This window comes from Natator depressus, chromosome 16, assembly GCF_965152275.1.
Source record: "Natator depressus isolate rNatDep1 chromosome 16, rNatDep2.hap1, whole genome shotgun sequence".
NCBI lineage: Eukaryota > Metazoa > Chordata > Testudines > Cheloniidae > Natator > Natator depressus.
In genome coordinates this window covers 26,284,319-26,296,483 of record NC_134249.1, presented here as the reverse complement: position 1 = coordinate 26,296,483, position 12,165 = coordinate 26,284,319, and the positions used below count along the sequence as shown (strand labels likewise).

Sequence of the window (12,165 nt, the reverse complement as noted above, 5' to 3'; positions counted from 1 at the left end):
AGCTCTGCGATACAACCGCATTTGCTCCAACCCCTCAGACAGAGACAAACACCTACAAGATCTCTATCAAGCATTCTTACAACTACAATACCCACCTGCGGAAGTGAAGAAACAGATTGATAGAGCCAGAAGAGTTCCCAGAAGTCACCTACTACAGGACAGGCCTAACAAAGAAAATAACAGAACGCCACTAGCCGTCACCTTCAGCCCCCAACTAAAACCCCTCCAACGCATTGTTAAGGATCTACAACCTATCCTGAAGGATGACCCAACACTCTCACAAATCTTGGGAGAAAGGCCAGTCCTTGCCTACAGACAGCCCCCCAACCTGAAGCGAATTCTCACCAACAACCACATACCACACAACAGAACCACTAACCCAGGAACCTATCCTTGCAACAAAGCCCGTTGCCAACTGTGCCCACATATCTATTCAGAGAACACCATCACAGGGCCTAACAACATCAGCCACACTATCAGAGGCTCGTTCACCTGCACATCCACCAATGTGATATATGCCATCATGTGCCAGCAATGCCCCTCTGCCATGTACATTGGTCAAACTGGACAGTCTCTACGTAAAAGAATAAATGGACACAAATCAGATGTTAAGAATTATAACATTCATAAACCAGTCGGAGAACACTTCAATCTCTCTGGTCACGCAATCACAGACATGAGGGTCGCTATCTTACAGCAAAAAAACTTCAAATCCAGACTCCAGCGAGAAACTGCTGAATTGGAATTCATTTGCAAATTGGATACTATTAATTTGGGCTTGAATAGAGACTGGGAGTGGCTAAGTCATTATGCAAGGTAGCCTATCTCCCCTTGTTTTTTTTCCTACAACCTCCCCCCCCCCCCCCCCAAGACGTTCTGGTTAAACTTGGATTATTGCTGTGCACATTGTAAGATGAGCTATTGCCAGCAGGAGAGTGAGTTTGTGTGTGTGGTTTTTGGAGGGGGGGTGTGTGTGGGGGGGGGTGAGAAAACCTGGATTAGTGCTGGAAATGACCCACCTTGATTATCATGCGCATTATAAAGAGAGGTTTCAAAGAGGGATGGGCTATTACCAGCAGGAGAGTGAGTTTGTATGTGTGTCTGTGTGTGTGTTGGGGGGGCGGGGGAAGAGTGAGAAAACCTTGATTTGTGCTGGAAATGGCCTTCCTTGATGATCACTTGATGATCACTTTAGATAAGCTGTTAGCAGCAGGACAGTGGGGTGGGAGGAAGTTTTGTTTCATGGTCTCTGTGTGTATATAATGTCTTCTGCAGTTTCCACGATATGCTATGCATCCGATGAAGTGAGCTGTAGCTCACGAAAGCTCATGCTCAAATAAACTGGTTAGTCTCTAAGGTGCCACAAGTACTCCTTTTCTTTTTTTTTTTTAGACAAATTAGATGTCTTCAAGTCACCAGGGCCTGATGAAATGCATTCTAGAATACTCAAAGAGCTGACTGAGGAGATATCTGAGCCATTAGCTGATTATCTTTGAAAAGTCATGGAAGATGGGAGAGATTCCAGAAAACCAGAAAAGGGCAAATATAGTGCCAATCTATAAAAAGGGAAATAAGAACAACCTGGGGAATTACAGACCAGTCAGCTTAACTTCTGTACCCAGAAAGAGAATGGAGCAAATAATAAAGCAATCAATTGGCAAACATCTAGAAGATAGTAAGGTGATAAGTAACAGTCAGCATGGATTTGTCAAGAACAAATCGTGTCAAACCAACCTGATAGCTTTCTTTGACAGGGTAACAAGCCTTGTGGATAGGGAGGAAGTGGTAGACGTGGTATATCTTGACTTTAGTAAAGCTTTTGATACTGTCTCGCATGACCTTCTCATAAACAAACTAGGGAAATGCAACCTAGATGGAGCTACTATAAGATGGGTCCATAACTGGTTGGAAACCATTCCCAAAGAGTAGTTATCAGTGGCTCAGAGTCATGCTGGGAGGGCATAATGAGTGGGGTCCCACAGGGATCAGTTCTGGGTCCAGTTCTCCTCAACATCTTCATCAATGATTTAGATAATGGCATAGAGAGTACACTTATAAAGTTTGCAGATGATACCAAGCTGGGAGGGGTTGCAAGCCATTTGGAGGATAGGATTATAATTCAAAATGATCTGGACAAACTGGAGAAATGGTCTGAAGTAGATAGGATGAAATTCAATAAGGACAAATGCAAAGTACTCCACTTAAGAAGGAACAATCAGTTGCACACATACAAAAAGGGAAATGACGGCCTAGGAAGGAGTACTGCGGAAACGGATCTGGGTGTCAGAGTGGACCACAAGCTAAATATGAGTCAACAATGTAACACTGTTGCAAAAAAAAGCGAACATCATTCTGGGATGTATTAGCAAGAGTGCTGTAAGCAAGACATGAGCAGTAATTCTTCCACTCTACTCTGGGCTGATTAGGCCTCAGCTGGAGTATTCTGTCCAGTTCTGGGTGCCACATTTCAGGAAAGATGTGGAGAAAGTCCAGAGAAGAGCAACACAAAAGTCATTCAAGGTCTAGAAAACATGACCTATGTGGGAAGATTGAAAAAACTGGGTTTGTTTAGTCTGGAGAAGAGAAGACTGAGAGGGGACATAACAGTTTTCAAGTACATAAAAGGTTGTTACAAAGAGGAGGGAGAAAAATTGTTCTTCTTAACCTCTGTGGACAGGACAAGAAGCAATGGGCTTAAACTGCAGCAAGGGAGATTTAGGTTGGACATTAGAAAAAACTTCCTAACTGTCAGTGTGGTTAAGTACTGGAATAAATTGCCTAGGGAGGTTGTGGAATCTCCATCATTGGAGATTTTAAAAACAGGTTAGACAAACACCTGTCACAGATGGTCTAGATAATACTTAGTCCTGCCATGAGCGCAGGAGACCGGACTAGCTGACCTCTTGAGGTCCCTTCCAGTCCTATGATTCTACGATTCCATGGCATTGGTCCACTAATAGATAGAAATGGTAGTATTATCAATAAAAATGCAGAAGAGGCAGAAATGTTCAATAAATATTTCTGTTCTGTATTTGGGAAAAACAGATGATGCAGCCTCATCAGATGGTGATGACACTACTCTTTCCATTCCACTAACGTTTCTGGATAAAAGCTACTACATTTAAACATTGTCAGATCAGCAGGTCCCAATAACTTGCATCCAACAGTTTTAAAAGAGCTGGCTGAGGAGCCAGTTTTTATCCAGAACTGAGGGAAAGTCTCAAAAGTGGGGGACTGGCTGTGATTGCTTGATCTATGTTATGCCGGAGCGTATACTGGAAAACTGTTCAAAGGCAATAGGCAACTTGTATTAGAAAAGGGAATGTATCTAACTAAGAACTGTAAAGCCTGATATTGCATCTTCATGTTTTTTCCTTTGTAACTTGTATGTGTTCACTTTCCCTTGCTATTCCATCTTTGAATCTGTGATTTTTTTGTGTTTTTGTAAATAAACAGTTTGTTTACTTTTACCCTAAGCAGTCTCTGTTGTGAAAACTGTATGGAGTGTATGTGCCAAAGTGAACTGGTAAGTGGAGGCAGGTTTCATGTCTTTGAGGGTGATTAACCAAGAGGGGGAAAGTCTGAGTGTCTGGTAGTTGAGAACTTGGTTTGGACAGATTTGGGAAGACTCAAGATTGGAAGGGCTCTGGCGTCAAGACTGCAAGGAGTAAGTAGGCTGGTGGAAGCCAGGGTCAGACCTTTATGTTTGTGGACTGGCTACCATTGTTAGAGCTCTAAGCCATAGCTGCATACCATTAAGACACCCAAAGTTACAGGGCAGGTGGTGACAGAACCACTTACTGGTCTGGGTGATCCCCAAAACATCACAGTAAGTCATGTGTGTGTAAGATGGAACAAGAGGGGAGGTGTCTTTTCAAAAAGATTTTCAGCACCAGAAACAGTTTGGATTATAGTATATGTTGTCTATATACACACACACAAACAATGAACTGAAGGGAAAGCTTGACTTGCCTAAAGTATGGAAATGTTTTGGTCTGTTAACCTGGACTTTGACAAAAATTGCTCAAAAGACTTTTTAAAAGAACAAAGTCCTGCTTGATATCTTGATAGAACTACTTACCTAAGAAAGCTTTTTATTATTATTATTTGTACTGCAATAATATGTAGAGACCCCAACCAGGAGTAAGGACCCTAATATGCTAGATGCTGTACAGGCACATAGTCAAAAAACAAGTCATTGCCTCAAAGAGCTCACAGTCTAGGTTATTACATGGCACAACAGACGAATGAGACAAACAAATCAGGGAAAGGAAATAACAGTAACACAGACAAGTTAAGCTTATGCTTTAGTTAAACGTGTAACACAATGGTTTGTACTAACTGCCATAAAACAATATAGATTTCTTGTTCATAAACAGATGGTTTCAAGTTGACGCCAAATTAGACTAATTTGATAACACATACACAGGGGTGAAAGTAAGTATAGGGACTTACCGGTACGAGGCTGGGCTGGGGCCGGCTCTGGCCCCCGGAAGGGGCAGGACCTCGGGCAGAAAGGGCAGGGCTGGGGAAGGTCAGAGCCAGCCCCGGGCCACCCTGTACTGGCAAGTGCCTCCCTCCCTGTCCCCGGGGTAACAGTGGCAGCCGGGCGCTCTGGCAGCGGTTTAAAGGGCCCTGGGCCCTTTAAATTGTCCCTGGAGCCCCGCCGCCGCCTCCCCAGGGCTCCAGCAGCAGGGCTCCGGGGACGGGGCTCCGGCTGCCACTACCGCGCCGGGCCCTTTAAATTGTCCCCGGAGCCTGCCAGAGCCCTGGGGAAGCAGCGGCAGGGCTCCAGGGATGATTTAAAGGGCCCAGGGCTCGGCCGTCGTTACCGCCCTGGGCCCTTTAAATCGCCGCCCCAGCCCCGCCGCCGCTACCCCAGGGCTCCGGCAGCAATTTAAAGGGCCGGGGGCTCCAGCCGCTGCTGGGAGCTGCAGGCCCTTTAAATTGCGCCTGGGGAAGCCGATCCACCCCGGGACGGAGCACCAGCTCTTGCCAGTATCCCGCACGGGGCGTGCCAGGTTACTGTCACCTCTGCGCACTCACAAAATCACTTCTAAAGGTAAATTTCCTTCCTTTCTTCAGCTCTAACTCAACGATCGAGTGATGTTTAGACAACAAAGCACAGGATTATTATACACCATAACAAAACGGAGAAGATTTGAAATAAAGACAAGTTAACTTACAGCCCAGGTTTTCGTCAGCCTGAAAATAGGTGCGCTTTGCAATGCTGATACCACAGCCATGATGGAATGAAGGTTGTTCAGGTCTAGAAGTTTCTGAAACAACACCAAAGGAAAAATTAATTAACCTTTTCTCATGGCTATTTAGAGCCATCACACTGAATACAATCAAACTAGAGGTGCAATTCTTCAAAACAAAAGCAAGGGGTACTAAATGGTGTCTAATTTGGGAAATTCTATTAATCTGGGTGACATTTTACACTTTAAAAATGTTGCAGATATTCCAGGCTTGCCCTGAACTCATTGCAAAGTGAAAGCTCACTTAGATGTACCTACTATGTTCATGAAACTAATTTGGGTTTTGCAAGGTTCTCTCTTTGGAAGTGGAAAAGATTAAATATTTTTTAAGTGTAACTCTGGTGTTATTGTTGAAAACAAGTTCTAACCATATGATACTATAGTTCTGGAAACATATATGTTTAATTGGGCCACAAGATTCAACTTTGGCCTCCAATGGTTACCGAAGATGTTGAATGAAGTAGTCTAGAATTAATAAAGTGACTTTTTGTTAATATAATGTAATCTTTTTTTAAAAAGACAATGCTTCCCCCCCTCCCAACATGTTTAAAAACACAGCCTGTGGTCACAGTTATCTTCAACAGACTTCTTGCTGTAAAAATCACCAAAACAACTGAGAACATCTGAACATAAAACTGGCCATACTGGGTCAGACCAATGGTCCATCTAACCCAGTATCCTATCTTCTGACAGTGGCCAGTGCTGGAAGCTTCAGAGGGTATAAACAGAACAGGGCAATTATCAAGTTATCCATCCCCTATCATCCAGTCCCGGCTTCTGGCAATCAGAGGTTTAGGGACACCCAGAACATGGGATTGCATCCTTGGCCATCTTGTCTAATAGCCATTGATGGACCTGTCCTCCACGAACTTATCTAATTCTGTTCGAACCCAGTTATACTTTTGGCCTTCACAACATCCCCTGGCAACATGTTCCACGGTTTGATTATGTGCTGCATGAAGGAGCAGAAGCAACATTGTGTTATATAAAAAAAGGTTTCCTACAACACAGTGCCTGCAGCAAAGAAAAATGGGAAATACTTTCACATAACTCATTTGTAAAAAGATTTTAAGAGGCTGTCCACTCATTCTTACTTCCAGTATTAGCTGTGGATAACAGTCCTTAAGGTGTTAAAAAACTAAGTAATATTCATTTGTTTCTCAGGTCAGGTAAGAGAAATAATTCTTTTATATACAACTCCTAATATATATGGGTAGTGCACTAAAATGATATTACAGCAGCCAGACCATCATCACAGAATTACAAAAATGCAGGGAGGGAAACAAAAGGGGAGACGGGGATGGGAAAGGAGGCCACTGCTCCTCCCTGGTAGGCTGGAAGCGGGTGCGGGGGGTGCCAACAGAGAAGGACACAGAAAACCAAGGGACACAAACTCTAGCACAAGATAGTAGAACTGGCTCCTCCAGCTGCACTGGGGAGGAAAGAAACAAAAACCAAAATGCTTCATTTCTGAAATGCTGCCAGGGTGCCTCAGGGAAGTTGTAACTCATATGCCTCATCATAGGGTGCTCCACTCACCGCTGTGCTGGTGCCTCCTCCTAGTCACTCTGGGGATTAGCTCTCAAGGCCGACACCCTTGTCCGCGGCTTGCATGCTGTCACTCTGACTCTAGTCTGCAGCTCCACTTGCTCCAGGACTCACAGCATCCTCTTCCTGACTTAGCCCTCCAGCTAGGTCACTCAGTGTTCCTACTTATGAGGTTCAGTCCTAGGCAGTCTGCACCAGTACTACTCCCTCCGTGGCTGGTAGGGGAACACAGGCCTGCCCTCTTGTCCAGGTTCCAGTCCAGAGACCCTCAGTTCAGCAATTCTGGGTTTCCTCTTTCTGCCCTCACTGCTCCTCCCTTGGACTACTTCCTACAACACCTGGTTCCCTTTCTCTCTTGGGTGTACCAACTCCAAGAACCCTCCTCCCACTTCCCAGGGAGAGACTGCTGCCTGCCTTCCTGCAGCTTTTCCCAGCTGCCCCCAAACACTCCTCCCTTTTCCCAGGGATGGACTGCCCTTTTTCAGCAGCCCAGTCTGTAGCCTGCTACCTGGCTTTACAGGCCCTGCATGTTCCTGCACAAGTGAGCCTCTTTCCAACCAGCTGCCTTCAGCCTAAAGCAGCCTAATTAGCTGACTGGACCCACCTGACCCAGCCCAGCTCTTGCAGGCCTAGTGTGGGGAGCTCACCCCATCACATGCCTAATGCTCCAATTGTCCTCTGTGACCTGAATCCCTATTAGGACTACATCTTCCCATGATGCACAGCTCCCCTCACCAAGGGCTTTGTCTACATGGGAAGTTACGGCACAGAAAGCCAGAGTATGAATCTAGAGCACACCTGCTTGCCACGCAGTTGAGTCCAGATGGACACAGCTACAGTGTCCTGAAAGTCGTGGAGCATGGCTTAGCTTACTACTATACTACTTGAAAGTGGATTAAGACAAACTGCACTCCAGAACTTTCAATGCACAGTAGCAGTATCCATGCAGCACATTACTAAGCAGCAAACTGGTGCACATTCACATCTGGATTATTGCACAGTAATCTGCATGTAGACAAGTCCCAAAAGGTGACATTGTGGTGCATCACAAAAACTGTCATCTAACTGGTGAGACCTACCTATACCAGAAAATGGGAGGATCAGGCCTCAGAATTCCAGCTTCATTAGGCTCTATGACAGTGTGTCAAAATAGAAATATTCCAGATTTTAGCCACAATATTTTGGCTTTCAATTTTTTGCCACCAATTCTAAATTTTCTGTGGAAAATGTTGATGAAAACAATTTTTTGGTCAAAATTTTCAGTGAGGAAATAATTTTTTCCAACCAGCTCTAATGCTAGCAACAAAAATTTTTTTTTGGTAGTTATGTTGCCCATGGCTCCAGCGCAGCTCAACAGCATAATAGCAGCAAGATGAATCACCTTTAAACTTGTAAACACGCTAAACTAGAATATTTGTAGCAGAAGCCAGTTAAAAAAGCTCGCTGCCCATTGTACCTAGCTATGTACAAACAGATCAGTCTGTGGTGGTCACATTGTGTATCACCATGACCAAGTACTTAGTGGGATAGCAGGAGCTGTGCTATCAAGAATTTTATTCTTCAGTGGTCTAAAGAGACAGTTGATATGAGTGGAGAAACAGACAAAAAAAGAATATTTTGAATAATAATAATAATAATAAAAATGCACACTTACCTTAGCTATTTTCACAAAATGGCTCAATATTTCTGCCCTTATTTTTAAGGTCTGTGCTGTTAAAATTTCTCGTACAACCCAGAAACTGACCTATAAAGAAACGTATACATCTGAATTTAACGCAAAACCCCCCACCTTTATTATATTAAACATCTATAAACTGTCTCGATTCTCTAAAGAAAATGCAGGTTAGGAGCAGGAAAGATACAAGTCTTGTAAGAAAGACGTGGTATTAAACAAACAACTGCTGAACTGATTACCCACACCACCTTTCTTTAATTTCAATGGCTTAACTAAACAAAAGGACTTGAGAGATTAATTTAGTTTTATAAAGTTTAATTAAATATCCTTAATAGCCACAACTGATAGAACAGGATATAAGACAACAAAAACAGTAGTGGACTAGGATTTGGCTAACGAACTAGAAAACTGGTCAATATAATCATTCAGATTTTCAGAATCAAATCACACAACCACTACAGAAAATAACACCTATATTCAATCACTATATAGGAAAGGTGACTTTATTTAGATTTTTGATTATGAGTCCCTCCAAACAGAGGAGAAAGAAAAAACAAAAGCAAAATGTAAAACGAAAACTCGCCCCTTCCCCCCCCATACAAAGTTAAAGTGCAAGACAAATTGGTTAATTAAATACATGCCAGTTCACCCAGGTCTCCTTCCCAGTGGATCTACAGTAGTCAATCCTTTTAACCTACTTCCCCACACTCCTTTAACATGAACTTCTACATTTATGACAGACTATACAGACTGAGTGGGGATCCAGTGGATATAGTGTACTTAGATTTTTAGAAAGTCATTTTACAAGGTCTCTCACCAAAGGCTCTTATGCAAAGTAAGCTGCCACGGGATAAGACGGAAGGGGCTCTGATGGATTGGTAACTGGTTAAAAGATAGGAAACAAAGGGTAGGTATAAATGGTCAGTTTTCAGAATGGAGAGAGGTAAACAGTGGTGTCCCCCAGGAGTCTGTTCTGGGACAAGTCCTATTCAACATATTCATAAATGATCTGGAAAAAGGGGTAAACAGTGAGGTGGCAAAATTTGCAGATGATAAAAAATTACTAAAGATAGTTAAAACCCAGGCAGACTGCGAAGAGCTACAAAAGGATCTCTCAAAACTGGGTGACTGGGCAACAAAGTGGCAGATGAAATTTAATGTTGATAAATGCAAAGTAATGCATATTGGAAAGCGTAATCCCAACTATACATATATGATGGGGTCTAAATGAACTGATACCAGTCAAGAAAGAGATCTTGGAGACACTGTGGATAATTCTCTGAAAACATCCATTCAATGTACAGCGGCCGTCAAAAAAGAGAACAGAATGCTGGGAATCATTAAGAAAGGGATAGATAATAGGACAGAAAATATAATATTGCCTCTAAATAAATCCATGGTATGCCCACATCTTGAATACTGTGTACAGATGTGGTTCCCTCATCTCAAAAAAAGATATATTGGAATTGAAAAAGATTCAGAAAAGGGCAAAAAAAAAAAAATATTAGGGATATGGAACAGCTTCCGTATGAGGAGAGATTAATAAGACTGGGACTTTTCAGCTTGGAAAAAAAAAAGGCTAAGAGGAGATATGATAGAGGTCTATAAAATCATGACTGGTGTAGAGAAAGTAGATAAGGAAGTGTTGTTTACTACTTCTCATAACACAAGAACTAGGGGTCAACAAATGGAATTAATAGGCAGCAGGTTTAAAACAAATAAAAGGAAGTATTTCTTCACACAATGTACAGTCAACATGTGGAACTCCTTGCCAGAGGATGTTGTGAAGGCCAAGACCATAACAGGGTTCAAAAAAGAATTAGATTAATTCATGGAAGATAGATCCATCAATGGCTATTAGCCAGGATGGGCAGGAATGATGTCCTTAGCCTCTGTTTGCCAGAAGCTGGGAATGAGCAACAGGGAATGGATCACTTGATGATTACCTGTTCTGTTCATTCCCTCTGGGGCACCTGGCATTGGCCATTGTCAGAAGACAGGATACTGGGCTAGGTGGACCTTTGGTCTAACCCAGCATGGCCATTCTTATGTTCCTATGAGTGCAGTTCAAGAAGCTTGTACGCTTAGTCTGTTTTATGACTGTGTGCACCTAAAATTTGAAAGGCATTATGAAGCGATTAACTATGGTAAATATACATAGTGTTCAACAATCTTAGTTAACAACAGTAACTTGTTGAGCTTCAGATCACTTTACAACCTTGCTTTGAACCTGTTACAAAACAAGGAGACACACTAACTCTGACCATCTTTAAAGTACAGACACAAGCAGGTACACTTCCTTACTAATTAGTTACCAGTTTCAGAAAATGGTCATTTGACTGATTTGGGTTATCACACTGTGTTACTTGTCACCAGATCTTTGCTGAGTCATCAGCTTTCATTTTAGTTATTATTCATAGCAGAGTTTACACTGCAAATACAGGTGGCGTGAAGGATGGAGACAATTGATATGAGTCAACAGTGTGCCCTTGTTGCCAAGAAGGCCAATGGCATTTTGGGATGTATAAGTAAGGGCATAGCCCGCAGATCGAGGGACGTGATCGTTCCCCTCTATTCGACGTTGGTGAGGCCTCATCTGGAGTACTGTGTCCAGTTTTGGGCCCCACACTACAAGAAGGATGTGGATAAATTGGAGAGAGTCCAGCAAAGGGCAACAAAAATGATTAGGGGTCTGGAACACATGACTTATGAGGAGACGCTGAGGGAACTGGGATTGTTTAGTCTACAGAAGAGAAGAATGAGGGGGGATTTGATAGCTGCTTTCAACTACCTGAGAGGTGGATCCAAAGAATATGGATCTAGACTATTCTCAGTGGTAGAAGATGACGGGACAAGGAGTAATGGTCTCAAGTTGCAGTGGGGGAGGTTTAGGTTGGATATTAGGAAAAACTTTTTCACTAGGAGGGTGGTGAAACACTGGAATGCATTACCTAGGGAGGTGGTAGAATCTCCTTCCTTGGAAGTTTTTAAGGTCAGGCTTGACAAAGCCCTGGCTGGGATGATTTAATTGGGGATTGGTCCTGCTTTGAGCAGGGGGTTGGACTAGATGACCTCCTGAGGTCCCTTCCAACCCTGATATTCTATGATTCTATGAATTATAGTTTTTTCTCAGTGTACTAACGGGCAACCTGAATTACTGAAAATAGAAAGAGACAGTTAAACGTGCCTGAGATATGAACTTGATATCAACAGCAGGACTCCCAGGTGGTCAGCCCAGGACCTCAGTCTTCTCCCTTCCAGGTGTGTTCAGCTTTTCAGAAACAATATGCTAACAGAAAAAGACCATTTTATCCCATCTCTGTTGGGATAACTTGTTATCTCTTTTTGGAAGTGCTGGCATGGACCAAATCAGATGGCAACCCATACTCTGCCAAAAATTCGAAAGGTCCTACAGCAATGAGAGCTGGCCTCCTCTCACCATGCAATCAGGAAATGAAGCATCACCTTTTTAGTTCTTGCAAGTGGGGCTGGAACCTTCTAGCTTCTTTCTGCCACACATCTTGTCACACTAGTTTGTGTAAGGCAGGTTAGGGCATAGCTGTTGGTACAACCATCTTGGGACATAACTTGAACATTGGATAGTTTGCTCTGGGTGAGCCGCAAGTCACTTTTCAGGGCCTCTTTGTGGTGCATCCCTTGGCCAACTTCGCAATTATGCTT

At 43.1% G+C, this 12,165-nt stretch overlaps 1 protein-coding gene across 3 annotated transcripts in view; it reads right to left on the bottom strand.

Annotated features, from left to right (window-relative positions):
* RALGPS1 (Ral GEF with PH domain and SH3 binding motif 1) overlaps nucleotides 1-12,165 on the bottom strand; it is a 394,814-nt gene that overhangs the window by 270,039 nt on the left and 112,610 nt on the right. For all 3 annotated transcript variants that reach the window (XM_074973513.1, XM_074973514.1, XM_074973515.1), the window contains 2 exons: nucleotides 8,464-8,553; nucleotides 5,187-5,279 (listed from right to left, as the gene is read on the bottom strand). In XM_074973513.1, the coding sequence (XP_074829614.1) occupies nucleotides 5,187-5,279; nucleotides 8,464-8,553 (183 nt within the window). The remainder of the gene's footprint in view (nucleotides 1-5,186; nucleotides 5,280-8,463; nucleotides 8,554-12,165) is intronic.